The 19,982-nt window shown below is 37.6% G+C and overlaps 1 protein-coding gene across 2 annotated transcripts; it reads left to right on the top strand.

Moving 5' to 3' along the window:
• Positions 1-1,897: 1,897 nt before the first annotated feature.
• LOC117992108 (probable peptidoglycan muropeptide transporter SLC46) lies at positions 1,898-18,962 on the top strand. Of its 2 annotated transcripts, XM_069505319.1 has the most exons (9): positions 1,898-2,273; positions 2,423-2,479; positions 3,470-3,730; positions 12,276-12,450; positions 13,910-14,087; positions 15,575-15,953; positions 16,567-16,807; positions 17,943-18,007; positions 18,678-18,962. In XM_069505319.1, the coding sequence occupies exons 3-9, from the start codon at positions 3,631-3,633 to the stop codon at positions 18,683-18,685; spliced, it is 1,146 nt and encodes a 381-aa protein (XP_069361420.1). In that variant the 5' UTR covers positions 1,898-2,273; positions 2,423-2,479; positions 3,470-3,630; the 3' UTR covers positions 18,686-18,962. The 2 variants fall into 2 exon arrangements, with proteins under 2 accessions (XP_069361420.1, XP_034835659.1); XM_034979768.2 differs by lacking the exon at positions 2,423-2,479.
• Positions 18,963-19,982: the final 1,020 nt, after the last annotated feature.

Below are 19,982 nucleotides of genomic sequence, written 5' to 3'. Positions count from 1 at the left end.
TGTTATTACGGAACCCTTAAAATGACAAAGCAAGAAGAATATTATGCTATTTTATATATTTTTCCATTCTCAACCTTAAGTATTAATTTTATTTATATTAGATACTAGAATGATGCCCGTGGCTTCGCCCGGGTGGGTTTAGGTTTTTTAAAAACAATACAAACAAACATTGGTGAGTTGATTTGACATTGTGGATCTCTGAGATCAGTTTTGCCTGTGGATCCCCATTACGTAATGTTCAGTGTCTATTCCTTGCTACCCGTAGATATTTTTAGATATAACTAATTCATTCATTAAAGTTTCATCATATTATTTGGCTTAGGTGCCAACTTAAACAAATATCAAAAAGTATTATTTTAGAAGCTCGTCGGGAAGCTTCGAAATGTCTTCTCGTCTGAAATGCCTCAGTGGTTGAAGACCAAATTCTTCGAACAGTGCGTGTTGCCACTTGCCATTGATATCCTACAGCTATTGATCCGAGACATCAGACATGGTCGCTGACTATGGGTTTCCTAAGAAAGTTCAGAATCACTCAGCGAGCGATGGATATAGCAATGCTTGGAGTTGCTCTACGTGATCAAATCAGAAATGAGGAGATCCGTCCGTAGAAGAACCAGAGTGACCGACGACGTAGCTCAGCGGGTGGCGAAGCTGAAGTGGCAATGGGCAGAGCACAAAGTTCGAAAAACGATAGACGGATTCACTAGGGGACGGACGACATCAGGTGAGTAGCAGGGAGCCGCTGGATTCAGGCGGCGCAAGACCGTGGCTTGTGGAAGTCCTTACAAGAGACCCATGTCCAGCAGTGGAAGTCTATCGGTTGTTGATGATGATGATGATGACGAATGTTGAGAATAGCATTTCGTTAGCAATTTTACTATTGAAAGTACATTATATTTTGCTAATGTTTTATCGTAGGATTATGATGACACGTAGTGAGTAGTGACGGTAGGTCGTAGGTATTAAACTTATTTGATTATCTGTGCACGTAATCATCAAAGCGTTCGCGTTACCATACAGATACGGACGAAGGCCGTTGAGACCGCCATTTTGTATTAAACGGGTCAGACCTTTCGGAGAATCTAGCTATAAAGCTGCAGACACATTACTGTGTTGTAAACTAGTGGACAATAAAGCATAGATATACCCTGTGGGCTCCAATACATTTCAGCGTGAACGTAACCAAATCTGTAGTGGGGGGCGTCGCGTCAAGCAAAAATATAAAATCGCATCAATCACGACAAATGCTTGACTCAAGCATCAAGCAAACTTTGTCAACGGTCAAAATGCTTGACTCAAGCAAAAATCTACGTGCTTGACGTCAAGCCGCTTGACCGTCTCGGAAGCTCTTTAGATTAGAAACGCGATTTCAACCTTTGTCGTTTACTATCTACAATTCTAGCGTCTGTCAGAGTTTCACAACACGGCAGTCTTATTAACACGTATATTTATGTCTCTGATCGCTTTCTGTTGCGTTAATTCTGTCTTCCAGTCAACACCACAACAGAGTACCTACCTAATGCGTTTGCACCTTAAATCAAGATATTCGTTAAAACAAAGTACCAATCTGCGTTCTTCTAAGTTTTAAGCTTCCCACCACCATCGGATATTTCAACTAAATATAAAGGATGGTTAACACTTCTCCAATGTAGACCATAACATACCTAATAGGTATTCTATAAGGTACACAGATTAGATAGAAATGTAAGCCCATTCAAAGAAAGCGAAGTCGAGGTCAATCGGCTAATTAGTTGGATACCTATATTGAGACCGGTCACCTGTAACACGACATTGCAAGGCGATATATATTATTTTATTGAATGATCCATCTATGATTTGCGCTATATCGCGATTGAGTCATAATGATAAAATTGTACATGATAACTATGTAATAGGTACGAAAACAAAGGAAGTCAGCAGTACATATCAGCTGTGTAGTAATAAACAACGCGAATTTTGTCGAAGTGATCAAACAAAAGGAATTAAAAAACAACAGTGAATTATTTGTGCAGAATTTATTGAATTATTCATTTAATTGTCTGTTTGTTGCTCGGTTGACTGGTTTTCCTTTTAGTAAGAGTTATAGCGTGAATTGTAGGTGTATTTTTTTATTTTATTTATGTTTAGCTAATATAGTGCGTAAAGATTTCTTGAGAATATAAGAATGACCGACGATGGAGACCGATCCAGCCTTTTACCTTTGCCGAAGAGATCGATAGCAACAACTATAGAGTTGCCAATTCTTGTAAATATGATTGCAGTGTCTTTAACGGGTATGTTTTTTGTAAATATTGTAAACAAACACATTTGTTGCTAGATATATCTATCTCCAAAAAATACTTAGTAGATACTTAGTAAGAAATAAGAATATTTATTATTTTCTAATCTGACCGTTATAAAGCATCATGTTAATTTTTTCAAGGTTTCATTAAATGGGTTGCAGTTCGAATCCTGCTTTTATATATTTAGTAGTAGGAAGGTAAGTAGGTATATTTAATAGTCCTACAGTAGTTTTAAGTTTATTATCGTTCTTAATATGATATTTTACCTAAGTACTGCATCTTTGGTTTCATTAAAGTTAAACTGGTTTTCTGACCTTCAACCAGTTAAAAATTCAGTATAGATTTGAATTTACCAAACAAATCTTGTAGTTACATCTATTCTATAAGGCATAATAGGTATTGTAAATCGAATCTTTGAAAAGAGCAACCGCCGAGTTTCTTGCTGGTTCTTCTTGGTAGGAAGAGGGTTTCGAACCAGTAAAAGTTTATATGGATAATAATCTTTCTATTATAATTTTCTCTATACGCGAGTCGAATCTGGAATCTATTAGTACGCGACAGGTCGAGATGGCAATCGGCGTGGGGACGCCCCGCACACCCGCATAGCCCCCGCGCTACCCGGTGTGGGATAGCGCGGGTGACGTGCAGGTGTGCGGGGAGTCCCCCCCGCCTTATACACCGATTGCTATCTCGACCTCGAGGCGAGTTCTTCTACTTCTGAGCCGGTTAACGCGTCAAAACGACAGATTTTAAAATTTCTACTGAACCGATACTAATGAAGCTTTGCACATGAATTACGTTTTCATGAGAATACAAAATTATGTGAACTCCGGATTTCAACTCCTCAATGATGATACTTACTACAGGAGTCTAAATGTATCCTTTAGGTACTGCATGAAGAAAATGGCACTAAATTTACTTAGTCCTGTTAGTTTTAGTTTAGAGATTTTGTACTACCAAATTATCAGCTGTTTGAGTAAAATAAAACCGTAGTATCAACCTACTTAAGTACGCGGCAGAAAGGGCCTTTAGAATGACATTTCGGCTTTGTAGAGCGTTGTCTCTGTCACTCATACCTATATGACGTTTTGTCTGTCTCAACGACAGAGACATTGCTCTACAAATCTGCTATCTCCTAAAGGTCGATGTACTTTCTGCCGCGTACTGTAAAAGTTGACTTGTTTTAGGTGCGGCACTTAGCAACATAATTCTGTATCGAACGTGTGTACACTCTTTGGGCCACACGGAAGAAGAATGCAAACCTTTCCTATCACCAATAAAGACCAATGACACTGCAGGACTAGAGGAGGATGTGCAAAGATACTCTACTTATATATCTACGGTGAAAATGGTGCTAGAGTACATCTGTCCAGCAGTTTTGTCTATGTTTTTGGGAGTCTGGTCGGATACGTATGGTAGAAAACCTCTAATAGTGTGGCCATTATTTGGTAAGTCTGCAGAAAATATATTTGAGGAGTTGGCGAACAAACAATTGCACGAAACAAAATTTTAGAGGAGCAAAAAACTGATTGAAAGCTGTTGAAACAAATAAAACATCTGATAGACTAGGGGTCAACGAACTGTTATAAATTAATAATTTTAACATGACGTGTTAATTCGCTGCTTCAGCATTTCAATTTATATAAAGCGAACAATCCGCGAGGCGGCGAGGCAGTCCACATTTCCATATTGAATAGTTAACACTGAAACTACTGTATTCGCGTGAAGTAAAAGTTCCGTGTGTGTGAATTTCCAAATTAAATTCGTTGGACATTTCTTGTGGTTTTTTTTTTCAAAAGACTGTCGAAGCGGACCTCCTAACAATTGGTGTCAGAAGTGGGATGCTAAGAAGGTTCACGCAAGAGGACCCTTAGCATCCAAAGAATCCTGAGGTCATCGCAGTCGTGATCGACGATAAGCCTCGCCCCCAGGGTTGAGCCCGCATCACAACCACTAAGCACCGGTTCTACTCAAGATCGACGATAAGTCTCAGCCTGCCAGACTGAGCCCGCATCTCACACGAAGAACGCGAATATCCTGGACTCACTTAAAAACATCAGTTTTAAGCCTTCAAAATTACGAAATACAATTTCTTCAATATCTTCAGAAACCTACTCGATATCGTCGCCGCGTGAAATACGAGACGCATTCCGTACAGTTCAAAGCCTTCACGTGTCGCAAACGCATCGACCTAATTTAACTTTCAGTGCAGTGACATCAAAGTGAAAACCTTTTTGTGAAAAATAAATCGTGATGTTTGCCGTTATCCTGTAAGTAGTTTATATTAATTTTGTATAAAAAGCGTAAATTGTCTAAATTGTATATTTTCGTACTGTATTTTAAATTTAAATCCTTTTTTTTTTTTCTCTCCATATCTCAGTTTCAGTAATCAAAAATGAGTTTAAAGTCAGAAAGTTCGGACGCAAAAGTGACTCTCTCTATACTCACTAAATTCGTAAGGTCTTATGATGGGAATCGGGAAACTCTTGCCGCGTTCCTAACTAACTGCGATAACGCAATTAGTTTAGCTGCTCCCGACCAGCAAAATATCTTATGTAAATATATAATCTCCCAACTTGAGGGCAAAGCTCAATTAGCCTGCAGCCTTAAAATTTCAATAATTGGGATGAATTAAAATCATATTTAAAAAGCACGTTTGGCGAGAAAAAACACTCGTCCCATCTGCTACTTGATCTCCAAAACTGTAAACAGGGCCAGTCCGAAAGTGTGACACAATATTCTATCAGACTCGAAGCATGCCTAACTCGACTTCAAGCTGATATTCAAAATTCATGCACTGATCGTAATCTCCTTCTAGGCAAAATCACAGCTATGGAAGAACTCGCCTTAAGCTTATTCCAATTAGGTCTTAACCCTAATATTTCTAATATTGTCCGCTGCAGAAACCCTTCGACACTTAATGAAGCAATTTCTCTAGCAGTCGAAGAAGAAAAAATTTTCAAACTTGTAAAAATTACTCAACCAAAACATCCAACTAAATTTTGTTCCTTATGTAAGAAGACCAATCATAGTTTCTCAGAGTGCTTTAAGAAAAAGCACGATTTCACACAGAGATCATCTTTCCATATTCCTCCCGCTAACCCTCAATATTCTGCAGAAACAAGTCAAAGTTCATCAAAGGACTCAAATTTCGTCAAAACCTGTGCCTATTGTAAACACAAAGGACATCTTATCTCAGAATGTCGTAAGCGCCAATATAATAATAATCAGCGTCGGATGAACTCTCATCCTCCGTCAGGTCCCTCTCATAGTAACAATACTAATATCAACATGTATGAATACTCAGAATCCTTAAATGAAGTGACGAATAGTTACGTCCCTGAATCAAAAAACTTAAACTGATTTTGGATGCGTGCCTGCCGAAATCAACAATCCAAAATGGCACTCGAACTACTAAATCCTTTTATACTAATTCTCCCAAATCGTTTATATCTCGGCAATCGCTACATGACTGTCCGAGTCACACTGAATCTTATACCAAATCTTTTATATCCCGGCAATCACCAAAAGACTGCCAAAATATCGCTGAATCATATCCTAAATCCTCACTGATTCCTACAAAATCGAATACAAAGCATTCCAAAGAAGATTGCTCAAATAATACTATATCTCATTCTAATTCTTATACTAGCTCTTATACTACAAAATCCTTTAAATCTCAGTTTCCTTCAAAGGATCAACTGAGTCTTACAAACTCTAAAGTCATTCAAAATGACCCCCAAAGCGACGCAAGCAAAAGCTCATTGCCTCTTAAAGACGTCCCGATCTTCGAAACAAGCACCCTGAAAAGGTTGGTGTCCTTACCTCATGCATTTTTACAAATAGAATGTAATAAAAAACCTCTCTGTTTCTTAGTTGACACAGGCGCAAGTGTCAGCATTATTAAGCGCTCGTGTTTACCAGCAGAGCCCCAATTGTCTCAAGAAATTATAAAACTCAAAGGCATAAACGATAAAGATTCCTACAGCGAAACTTTAGGAACAGTTGTGCTTAACCTTAATATAAACGACCACACCATTTCTTTTAAATTCCACGTCATAACTGACGCTCTGAATCTGGAATCAGACGGTATCTTAGGTACCGATTTTCTACATTTTTTCCATACTAATATCGATTATAATACAAAATCCCTTACTATCTCAAATTACACTTTACCAATTCATTATTCGAGCCCTAGATATATAATACCGGCTCGCTCCGAAGCTATTGTTGAATGCACTGTCTCAAATGACAAGTTCAAGTTACGTCATTTAAAAGACGCACTCATATTAGATCACTCTATATCCGAAGGTGTATATATAGCAAACTGTATGGTAAGTTTGAAGCCTAATTATAAAGTCAATGTCTCTGTTTTAAATACCACTGAATCTCAAATAGAAATCCAAGATTTCAAGGTCCATTTAACCCCTATAGACTTCTCTGAACTACGCCAAGTGTCTCAATCCCCCGAAATTATCAACCACGTTTCTAATTCTTCATCAAATCGACTCGATCGTGTTCTAAGTCTTATAAGACACTCACATCTTAACGATGAGGAGAGAAAAGCTCTCTTAGAGTGCTGTTCTGAATACTCTGATATATTTTATCTCGAAGGAGACACTCTAACTCATACTAACGCTATCCAACACTCTATTGACACGGGTAATAGCTCTCCTATTAATGTAAAATCTTACCGTTTTCCCGAATGTCATAAAAACGAAGTCGATTCCCAAATCCAGAAAATGCTACAACAGAAAATTATAAAACCGTCTATCTCTCCATGGAATGCTCCCGTTTGGGTGGTTCCCAAAAAAATGGACGCATCCGGGAAAAAGAAATGGCGAATAGTTATCGACTACCGCCGCCTCAATGACGTCACTGTATCCGAAGTATATCCTATTCCCTTGATCACAGATATCCTAGATCAACTAGGTCATTCCAAATATTTTAGCACACTGGACTTAGTCTCCGGTTTCCATCAAATTCCGCTGAATCCTTCAGATGCACCTAAAACTGGCTTTACTGTAGTCAACACAAATCGTTCAACAGGCCACTACGAATTCACTAGGATGCCGTTCGGACTTAAGAACGCTCCCAGTACTTTTCAACGTCTTATGAACACAGTATTATCAGGTCTTCAAGGTTTACATTGCTATGTCTATTTAGATGACTGTATCATCTATAGTGCAGATCTCAAATCACATTGTGAAAAACTGAAAATGGTATTCAACCGTTTCAGAGATTATAATCTCAAATTACAACCGGATAAATGTGAATTCCTTAGAAAGGAAGTCACCTATCTAGGTCACATTATAACGGATAAAGGTGTCTCTCCAAACCCAGAAAAAATTAAATCAGTCTGTGATTTCCCAATTCCTAAAAATCCTAAAGAAGTAAAATCATTCCTCGGTCTCGTTGGTTATTACCGCCGATTTATTGACAATTTCTCCAAGATCACAAAACCTCTAACATCTTTACTCAAAAAGGATGTCACTTTTCATTGGTCTATAGAACAAGACCAAGCTTTTAACCTCCTGAAGGAAAAGTTAACCTCAGCTCCTCTTCTCCAATACCCTGATTTTTCTCAACCATTTATCGTTACCACAGACGCCAGCAACTACGCCGTTGGCGCAGTGCTATCTCAAGGCCCTGTCGGCAAGGACAAACCAATAGCCTATGCTTCTAGAACCTTAAACAAACAAGAAGGAAATTACTCGACCACAGAAAAGGAGTTAGTTTCTATTTTATTCGCCGTTAAAACTTTCCGACCATATCTCTACGGCACTAAATTCAAAATCGTAACAGATCATCGGCCCTTAGTATGGCTCTTCAACGTCAAAGATCCTGGTTCCAAACTCGTCCGTTGGCGCCTCAAACTTGAGGAATACGATTACGAGATTATTTACAAACCTGGAAAATTAAATTCAAATGCAGACGCTCTGTCTCGCATCCCAATTCATGCTATAAATACAGATAATCTTACTAAGCTTTCCTACGAGGCATATTTTAAGAAACAACTTACAAACTCTTTACCAGATTCTAACACAAAAATTGAAGAACACTCACAAGCTTTACATCTTTCCAAATGCAAAATTATTGCATGCCCCGTTTCTCTAGATTTCGACAACTCAATGCCACATTGTGAGGAATTATTATCTCAGATAACCGACACCGCTTCATTGTTAGAAGCCGAACGTGAACAATGTTCGGTAAGGTCAGTTACAAAAAATAATAAAACATATTATTTTCTTTTTACCAAGGTTCATCATTACGATGAGACAACTTTTCGCTCCATTTACGACACTTTGATGATGCTTCGTGATGAACTTATATCACATCACCCTAGCATTGATGAAATAGCTATCTCCGATTTCTCTGAACCTTTTACTAAATTATCCTATACCAAAATTTATAATATGATTTCCTACGTATTTCATAACACTAATATCAAAATACATATTTATAAAAATCAAATAATATTTCCAACTCCAGCTGAAGTTCCTACAATTCTCAAAGAGAATCACGACACTCCCATAGCAGGACATCCTGGTGTGAATAGGATGTATAGTCGAATTAAAGCCTCATACTACTGGAAAGGAATGAGAACTGACATAGAACGCTATGTGAAGTCTTGCAAACTATGCCAAGTTAACAAACCTTTACGAGCCTGCATTAAAGCTCCTATGGTTATTACATCCACGAGCACAAAGCCTTTTGAACGATTAGCTCTGGACATAGTTGGTGTCTTACCTGAAGCAGGTTTCCAAAAGTTCAAGTTCATACTGACTCTGCAAGATGATCTTACCAAATTCCTATGTGTCTATCCTATGATTTCTTCAACAAGTGAAGAAGTAGCCCGTAATCTGGTCCACTTTATGTCCTTATTCGCTATTCCTAAAATGATCCTTACTGATCAAGCCATGACTTTTACATCAGAACTGTTTAAACAAGTTACCGATATTTTCAAAATCAAACCCTTACTTTCTAGCCCTTACCAACCCCAAACTAACGGTGCGCTGGAACGCAGCCACGCTACTCTTAAAGAATACCTAAAATCCTTTGTAAACGAAAATCAAAATGATTGGCATTGCTACCTAGCAACAGCTGTTCTCGCGTATAATACAACTCCTCATACTACTACTCAATTTACTCCGTTTGAACTTCTGTTTGGACAGAAACCAACCCTTCCTAATTCTCTCTACGACACAGATAATAATGTTACATACCACGAGTATGTCCGTGCGCTTCAGTATAGAATGAAAGTAAGCCGCGAAAAAGCTTTAGAGTATATTAGATCAAGTAAAGAATCTTCAAAACAAATCTATGATTCAAGTTCTAATCCTAACATAGAATATAAAGTTGGTGACATGGTATATTTAAAATACCATCACAGACTTCGTAAAGCCTTATCTCCAATATGGAAAGGCCCTTACAAAATCGTTAAAATAAATGGAAAACATAATGTTACTTTATTAATAAATAGAAAACATGTTAAGTATCATACTAATTTAATTAAGCTCGCTGTAACTTAAGCTTATCATTCTTTTCAGATTTTTCTCCTACGTCTCGTCTGAGCCAATGATTACACCCATAACGCATAGCCCTGGAATATATTTCGACCCCATTACAAAAATTTATTTCTACAATGATTATTGGAGAGTAATCACGCATCTCAACACCGTCTCATTGGAACCACAGCTTGACAAAGTTGACCGGTTGATTGTTAAAACCTCTCTAGTTTGTGCTAAGTTGCAACCAGAAGAGTACTCTAGCTGCAAAAATGTTTTTAGTCCAATTGAAGTACTTCTAGAATCCAATTATCTCAAGGCTCAATCTCTATCTCATATTATCTCAAGCGAAAATCCTGCTAGATTCAAAAGATCTTTAGAATTTGGTGGTGAAATCCTTAAGTTTTTCTTTGGCACTTTAGATGCTGAAGATGCCCGAAAATATGATGCTGCAATTAGCTCTTGTCAGAGATCTGAATCTGAGATATTTCATTTAATGAAAGATAATATTCATATAGTTAAGTCGTCTATTAATACTTTTAATTCTACTATTTCTAGGTTAAATCAAAATGAGATAAAGTTAAACTCTCAGATTAATAAATTAAACGATATATTGTCTTATGTTACTAGTGATAATGAAAAATTAATGTATTTAACTAGATTTAATAGCTTAGTTAATATAATCGAAAGCTCTTTACTAGCTATCTCAAATTTTCTCGATACTGTAATAAACGCAATTTTGTTTTCAAAAGTTAATGTTCTACATCCTTCTGTTCTAAGTCCTGTAAAACTGTATGATGAACTGTCTAAACACAGAAACTCAATCAATAAAGGTTTAGATTTTCCTGTAGCACTAAGTATAGAAAATATACATACCATTATAGATATATCTAAGTTAGTCTCCTATTTCTATAACAATAAGATAGTATTTGTAATACAGATCCCTCTTGTCTCTCCCGTTAAGTATAACGTCTATAAAACAATCCCGCTCCCGACTCCTCATTACGAAGGACAATCCAAAAGTTTTGCCTTAATCAAACCTACTAAACCCTATTTAGCTATAACTGACGATAGATTAAATTACGTATTATTAGATACTTTAAGAGATTGTACTATTTTAAATAGTGAAAATTCCATCTGTAAATTAGAGTCAATTTATTCTGTAAATTCGAATCCTTCATGCGAGACAAAACTTTTAACTGAAGTGACTCTATCTTTACCAAGGGAATGTGAACCGAAAATCCTATATGGTCTTATTGACATATGGCATAAATTAAAAAATAATCAATGGATATTTGTACAGTCAAAAACAAGCAAACTAACTATCAATTGTAATGATAACTTTAAGGATTATTCTATATCTGGCACTGGAATATTAAAACTGAACAAAGGTTGCATTGGTTACTTTAAAACGATTCAATTTATACCTTCTACCATTTCAAATTTAACTATTGATAATAATAACTTTAATATTAATTTTGATATAACTAATGATAACTGCTGCAACCAAGAGATTGTTAACAAAACGATTCCTCTTCTATCACCTATTAACCTAAGTAATATTAATTTAGATTCCTTAAAAAATTCGATAAACCAATTCAACGATCTTGAGTTGCAAATCAACAGGATCCAAGAGGAATCTCATTTTATAAAATATAGCTCGTATTATTCTGCTTTTACTTATATAATTATTTCGTTAATTTTTCTATTTTTATGTTATAAGATTATCAGATGTTTTAAACAACGTAATTGTAACAAATTCTGCATTCAATTTTTTTTCCAATGTAATCGCAAAAAGATTTCGCATAAAGAAAACAAAGCCCAAAGTTCTATTGAAATGTCACAGATAACAGATGATGAAGATAACGCATCTGTAGACCTTCGAAATCTTAGTGCATCAGTGCAAAGAAATCTTTCAAATAATTAAATTATGTAGAATATTTTACCATTTCTCTCCTTTTCCTTTTCTTTTTTTTACTACGCTTTATTTTAAATTAAAGCTTCGTCTAAAGGGGGGAAATGTTATAAATTAATAATTTTAACATGACGTGTTAATTCGCTGCTTCAGCATTTCAATTTATATAAAGCGAACAATCCGCGAGGCGGCGAGGCAGTCCACATTTCCATATTGAATAGTTAACACTGAAACTACTGTATTCGCGTGAAGTAAAAGTTCCGTGTGTGTGAATTTCCAAATTAAATTCGTTGGACATTTCTTGTGGTTTTTTTTTTCAAAAGACTGTCGAAGCGGACCTCCTAACAGAACGTTGCGTAGGTAGATGCCACGGGGTCAATGCCGTGTTGTAGGTGGGGCATTGACCCCGAGTTTTACATGCTGTATACTGAGGGTTTGAAAAATACTAAATCACTAAAATTACAAGTATAAGGCAAATAGTTATTGGTATTGGATTGTATTTAGGTAGTATTATAATAGCGCTAAGTTGTTGCTAACGTTCTAATTAAACCCTGAATTTATTACTTATAGGGATGGCGATGTCGGGTATCTTGATAGTGATCTTCGCCATGATGAAAAGCTTGAGCGCCTGGTGGTACGTCGCGACGGCTGTTCCGTTCTCCCTGACCGGCGGATACATTGTCATGTTCACCGGTGCGTACTGCTATATCAGTGATACCAGTTCTGCTAGCAGTTCGTCTCTTAGGTAGGCTACCTTTTATTAACAGGTTGATTCGCCTTAACTATCGTAGGCGATGATTTATGGTCATGTTTTGGATGAAACCAACAAATATTTATCGGTAGGTATGCGTCGCGTGCGAGGTGCGTGCGAGGTTTTGAATTTCAGGCACCTATAAGCTGTGTACAATGTACCTACATATACCTACCTAATGCATAATTATTTATATTCTGGTCTTTGTTTCGCTCTTTTATTTTTGTCAAATAGGTACTTAGGTAATATTGCCAAAATATTTTACGGCGGTCATTCACATTAAACTGTAGGTAGGTACAGTACCTAAGTTACGTAGGACTAAGGAAGTACTAACACTAAGGAAGTATTTCCTTAGTGTTATATCTGCACCACATAATCTGCGCCTTATCGCTATTGACCCATAGATAAATTAATATTTAAAAAAAAACTACCTACTGATCATTTTCGTACCGTATATATTTCCCTTGATGCTGTACTTATATCTATTGTGTATGTACTTAAGTATATAAAATTATTATGACTAGATAACTATATTCTACCTAGATATATTCAGTCTAGAATCTAGATGTTACTATGATATTATTGTGGCTATGCGATTACTGATCTACAGCACCTGCAACATTAGGTATCATTACACTGACTGCTAGTAGGTAGTTTTCCTATTGGAAAATGCTTGATTGGCCTTGAATTCCGCAAGTAGGTTAATTTACCTATATGAATTTTTACCTACTACTATTCGTATTCTATATGTACTTAAACAAAACTAGATATAATTTAAAAAACAGTATAGTGGCGGAATTACTTTTGGTCGCTCACTCAGTTTCGTACCTAGACAGTAGACAATAAAATAAAGTAGGTAAACATCATAATATTAATTTATTTATTCAATTAAACTTTTACAAGTACTTACTTTCGAATCGTCAACCACTGGTTCAAAATGAAATGCCTTTCCTACCGAGAACCAGCAAGAAACACGGCGGATGCTCTTTTCAAAGAGTTGATATTACAATATTATGCCATAAAAATAATTGCAGTCCCGCGCATTGCTGGAACGAGCTGCAAGTCGAATCCACGCTCTTTTATCATTGACATAATATTCGATTGTGTAATATGCTTTTTTCAGGCGCATAGGTACCTACTTTTGATAATTTTAACTAGTGTAAACTGTGTGTAAAGGCAAGTCCAAATGGATTGCAGAATTTTGTTATAAAAGGTTGGCAATGGCAACCATGACATGTTCACTCGTTTTGGAATTTGAGTTAGTATTATCTGAAGATAGACCGCATGCCTTTGGAAACTAAGTCTTGTGGTTCTATACGCGCCCTGGCCTGAGAAGCCCACAACAAACTCAGCAAATCCCCAAGTTCGGGTTCATTCAAACGAATCCTACCTAGATAACACATGACTAAAGCTCATTTTATAATGGTTATACCTACCTACTTATAATTTGCAGAATGACAATACTGGATGCGACGGTATCATTGGGCACTATATGTGGGAGTTTATTCAGTACATACCTAATATTGACCATTGGAAACGTCAATTTGCTTTTGTTCACGGCTACACTTAACGTGGTATCTTACGCCTTTGCGAATATATGGATAATGGAGTCACTACGAGGAGCATTGCGGGTAAATATATCATTATCATCATGATCAATCCATCGTCCGTCGGCTCACTACATAGCACGGCCTTAGTAAGTTCCTAGGTACTATCACTAGGGATATCTACTCATGTGCTATTGGTGTATCACACTGATCTACTGTTAGATTTTTATTTTTTCCAAAATAAAAATCACATGCAACAGGTGACAACCCTATCAAAATAGGTATAAATGGACGTTTTTTAGGAAGGTCCCTTCATGTGGTAGAGACGTATAGGTACAAGCTTTCTTTTCATGTTTTATTGTATTTATAACGGGAAGTGTTCTCAGTTAAGTTTTTTGACCTTATTCCACCTTACCTTTTTAGGGTTCCGAACTTCAAAAGGGAAAAAGGAACCCTCATGGCTTATAGGATCACTTGTTGTTTGTCGTCTGTCGTGTCTGTCAAGAAAACCTGTAGAATCATGAAATTTGGCAGGCATGAGGTATCTAGGTGTCTTATACAGCACAAGTAAAGGAAAAATCCGAAAACCGTGAACTTGTGGTTTATATCACAAAAGACATTAAAATGTGTTCACGAAAAAGATAATTTACTGAATCACATACAGGTAGATAGCGCAGTCACAAACTTGCAATTTCCATACTAATATTATAATTGTGAAAGTGTGTGTCTGTCTGTCTGCTAGCTTTATTTGGTACAGAGCTATAGCTTACAACCCGGGGAAGGACATACCCTACTTTTATCCCGGAAAATCCCATGGGGTTTTTTCAAAACCTAAATCCACGCGGACGAAGTCGCGGGCGTCATCTAGTTCTACATAAAAGTGTTAGGTACATCCTGTGCGATGGTATGGAACTCTTCGTGTGCAAGTCCGACACGCACTTGACCGGTTTTTTACAACCTCACTGCACGCCACCGAAAGCAATTTCACCTTCACCACTGGATGCCTGATGTCCTTAGATCTCCCGTTGTGCCAGATCTTTTTTGCACGCGCATCAAATTGTCAAATCAATTTCCTTCGGCGGTGTTCCATTGCAACATGGAGTTAGTATTCAAGGGACAGAACTACAAATTCCTGAAAAACTGGCAACGCATTGGCGTTTCCTCTGGTGCTGCAAATGTTCATCATTATCATCATCATCATCAACCGATAGAGACGTCCAGTGCTGGACATAGGTCTCTTGTAGGGACTTCCACACGCTACGATCTTGCGCCACCTGAATCCAGCGGCTCCCTGCGACTCGTCTGACGTCGTCCGTCCACATAGTGGGGGGTCTTTGAACGCTGCGCCTTCCGGTGCGAGCTGCGAGGTCGCCATTCCAGCACAGCACCTTGAGACCCCAACGTCTATCGGTTTTCCGAATGTTCATGTGCGGGCGTAATCCCCAGAGAGTACATTGAATATAGGGGTGATCCCCTTACATCAGGTGACCCGCCACCTCGTTTGCTCGCTATTTCATCATCACCATCATCATCATCAACCGATTTATATGTCCCTATATATTTTTTTGCAGGGTGGAGCAACAAGAGTTTTAGACATATTGTACGTTAAAGAAATGACTCGCGAATGTTTCAAAGAGCGGCCAAACAATGGCCGTGCACAAATCATACTTCTCGGAGTCATTAGAATACTTATGATCATGATTGTATACGGATTAATTAGTTTAGAATACATGTACACGAGGCAGAAGTTGCATTGGTCATTGCGACAATACACAACGTATTCGTCAGTCAGTACGCTGATATCGTTCTTGGGAGGTTTCTTTGGTGTTATTGTGGTGCAAAAAGCACTGCGGCTCGGCGATGTGTCTTTTTCCATGATAGCATTGTTTACGGCCACAGCCGATAATCTGTTGAAGCTGTTTGCGGTTGAATCGTGGTATATGTACTTAGGTAAGTACTCAGTACCTATAGTTCGCGATGGCAATCGGGGTATGAGGCGGGGGACGCCCCGCTCTCCCGCACCGGGTTAACGCGGGGGCTGTGCGGGTGTGCAGGGCGTTCCCTCCCCGATTGCAATCTCGACCTGTCGCTTACTATAGTTATCCATACTTATTTCCATAGTAATACTTATTGTAATTGTGAAAATGTGTCTGTCTGTCTGCTATACGCTATACTCTATCCACGGTAAGAAGTTAGTACAGCAGTGCTCTCTCTGTTACATTATCCCATACAAATTAGGTATAGAGAAAAGTGTGCGCTAACCATTTTGAGACACCAACCAATCGAAAACATGTTTAAAAAAACATTCTAAATTAAATTAGAAAACATAGCTTCGATTGTGATTGGTTGGTGACACAAAATGATTAGCGCCCACTCAGATTTTTGTCTCTACAATTTGTATGAGATTACATACGCGACCGATTTTTTGATAACCTATAGTGTCATTTCATACTTTATCGTATAAATGACCATCCTGAAGAATCGAGGTTTCGGATAGTCAGTTTCGGCGATATATATATATAAATTAATAATGTTTATTAAATATTAAATAATAATGTTTCAGGTTCTGCGATATCGTTGTTTAAAGGGTTATCAGGACCGTTATTGCGATCTTTTATCACCAAAAACTTCCCAATTGAGGACATCGCCAAAATTTTCGCATTCCTGTGCGCAATCGAGAGCATTGGCCCAATGCTGGCACCGGTTATCTTCAACTCGCTGTACAGTGTTACGCTGGCGACCTTCCCTGGGGCAATTTATGTTCTTAGCAGCGTGATGAACACCTCCTGTTTAGTTATGTTAGGGTGAGTAATGCGTCATGTCTGGTTTATATACAGGATGTAACCAGTAACCGACTTGGGTCAACGTTGCTTAACAATCACAATCTAAATCTATATATTATATAAAAGGAAAAGGTGACTGACAGACTGACTGATCTATCAACGCACAGCTCAAACCACTGGACGGATCGGGCTGAAATTTGGCATGCAAATAGCTATTATGACGTAGGCATCCGCTAAGAAAGGATTTTTGAAAATTCGACTCCTAAGGGGGTGAAATAAGGATTTATTTGTGTAGTCCACGCGGACGAAGTTGCGGGCATAAGCTAGTCGATTGATATGTGCGTTGTCACAACTAGGCCACACATCCCTCATAATTCGTATATATTAAACGTACTAGCGAACATACTAAAATCTACATTTTACACTTATCTTATACAGGCAATACTTTTAAATTTGGATGTAGACGGTAATCTCCAGAACTAACCGATTCTGAAAATTCTTTCACTGATCCTTACATTATGCCCAATAGCCCGGTCTATGAATTGTATGACGCGGACGCAGCTAACAAGTCCCATACTACATCTGTTTTACAGTTACTAAGGAGATATCTATTTGTTTTATGAGTAGGTACTTACATGAGTAATATTATATTATATTAGTCATACTATGAAACACTTTTGGCCGAGTACTACTGTAAAGGCATTGTTGTTTTTATACTTAACTAGCTTATGCTTGCGACTTCATCCGCGTGGACCACACAAATTTTAAACCCCTATTTCGCCCCTTAGGGGTTGAATTTTCAAAAATCCTTTCTTAGCGGATGCCCACGTCATAATAGCTATCTGCAATCTGCATGCCTAGTATCCGTCCAGTAGTTTGAACTGTACGTTGATAGATCAGTCAGTCAGTCAGTCACCTTTTCGTTTTATATATTTAGATAAACTAGCTGCCCTGGCGAACTTCGTTCCGCCTAACAGTCGACTCAAATTTTTTAATTTTTCTCTCCGTAAGAACCATCCTCGTACTTCAAGGAATATTATAAAAAAAGAATTAGCGAAATCGGTTCAGCTGTTCTCGAGATTTGCGATGACCAACGCATTTAGTGATTCATTTTTATATTATAGATGAAGATCTATCACATTCTGTTTTCTTACAGATTTGTGCTGATATATTCATGGAGAGGATCGTCAGCAATCTATCAGACTATTAATAATGATTTTGGTAGGTAATTATAGCATTATTTCTATTGACTTATAATAGTAGGTATAGACTATAGACGAGGGCTCACAAACAAATTGACTTCGCTAAAGTGGCCCGGTTTGCACACATTTACACATCTATGTTTCTATTAAGAAATGTAGAAAAAGTTTTATAATAACAACAATTTCAGTTTATTATAAACCTTAACACTTGAACATAAAGTTTATGGACTAAGAGCCAGCGCGTTCCAGACCTTCGTTATTTTATAAAAGCTAAAAGCTTCTCTGTGTAGGTATTGTACCCAACACAGGGAGGAACGATCAGCGACTATGAAGTTTGGATCATGCGTGGCTTTGGGAGATAGCAGGTAAAAGAGCTGTAAAAAATCTTACGTCAAAGTCTAATTTTTTTTTATTATCTTTAGAATAGCTTTAGAAATCACGGCATGCATAGCCAGACACTTAGTATGTGGCCACCCCATGCCAGATACCCTTAAACTTTTAAACAAAGCGTCTGACGGGTGTAATTTGTACATACTGCTAACGTGTATACAACGAATGCGCAGCGTTTACACTGCGTGTGAAAGGCGCGGCAAAACGCTAGTGTGATAAGGCCTTTAGGGCAAGCAGATTAATTTCCGTTTGCCCGATAAGATAACTTAGGTATTTAAAACTGGCTGTTTTATTTACAGATACTTAATAATTTATGATAAGAGAAGATACGTACGGCAGGTTGGGCATTTTTGGCGAGAATTAATAAAGGAACAATAACGAATTTCACGTAACATGCGTACCTTACGTGATAAATACACGTAATCGAAAATATTACACAAATCGAGTATCGACACATGAACAATAAGATAAAAAAATTACAACAAAAATGGTTCAAGTACTTAATCACATTTTTACACATGTTGTATTAAAATAATTTCTGTGATACCTAGCATTAAATGTTTTTGAGACAATAATATTTATAATTATATTTTTCATTTTATCACCCTCTATTGAGACCATTCAAAATTTCGTAAGTTCCAGTCAAACCAGTTTAAATCAAAAATCCATGTCAAAGATACGATTGCAAAAAGAGAGAAACGTAGTTTTTTTTAAGGAATCCGAGGTCATTACCTCCATAAAAGATAACATTTAATCTTTTCACCGAGCATGCGCGAGAAGATGGTTAGCTAAGGGTACGTTTCCACTGAAGCAAGTGGAGCGAAGACGTATTTTCGATCTAAAAAATATGACTAATTATCACGTCATTTAGCAGATAAGCTGATAGTTCGATTGGTGAATTGCGAGTGATTCGACTTGCGGGCAAATATCGCTGCTTGCGGGCAATTCGTAACACGTTCGAAACGTACTTCTCTTCCATACTAATATTATAAATGCGAAAGTGTGTCTGTCTGCCTGCTAGACTTTCACGGCCCATCCGTTCAACCGATTTTAATAGGTACAGAGTTGCTTATATCCCGGGGAAGCACATTGGACATAGGTTACTTTTTACCTAAATCCACGCGGACAAAGTCGCGGGCACCATCTAGTTAATAATAAACCATCTATCCGTAATTTTCGATAAGTTTACTCATAGTACGCGACAAGTTCAGATAGCAATCGGACTGGGGACGCCCCACATAGTCACACAGCCCCAGCGTTAAAACGCGGTCCGGGATAGCGCGGGTGTGCGGGGCGTTCCCCCCGCCTCATACCGCAATTGCCATCTTAACCTGTCGCGTACTATAGTAATGTTGTGGTCAAAAAAGACCATACAGTTTTTGACAAATAACAAACCTACTAATTAAACTAATAGGATTGTTTACTAATTTCGGCCGTTTGCTCCCACATTTGGATAAAAACGTTTTTAATTCAATGTTATTCTATGGTTACAAGAGTAAAGGTTGATTCGAGTCTCAAATATTGAATTAACAGGTCCAAAAGTAGTGTTATTCTTTCCACACTGGTAAAATGACCTGCCAATTTCGTTTCGTCTAACGAAGCAG

Source organism: Maniola hyperantus, chromosome 20 (assembly GCF_902806685.2).
Source record: "Maniola hyperantus chromosome 20, iAphHyp1.2, whole genome shotgun sequence".
NCBI lineage: Eukaryota > Metazoa > Arthropoda > Insecta > Lepidoptera > Nymphalidae > Maniola > Maniola hyperantus.
This window is presented reverse-complemented; position numbering and strand designations above follow the sequence as displayed.

Excerpts from the sequence above, each read along its gene's own strand:
- LOC117992108 (XM_034979768.2), top strand. The coding sequence starts at position 2,165 with ATGACCGACGATGGAGACCGATCCAGCCTTTTACCTTTGCCGAAGAGA. Across the intron at positions 3,731-12,275 it reads AATAGTGTGGCCATTATTTG|GGATGGCGATGTCGGGTATC; the intron begins GTAAGTCTGCAG and ends TATTACTTATAG. Across the intron at positions 12,451-13,909 it reads GCTAGCAGTTCGTCTCTTAG|AATGACAATACTGGATGCGA; the intron begins GTAGGCTACCTT and ends TATAATTTGCAG.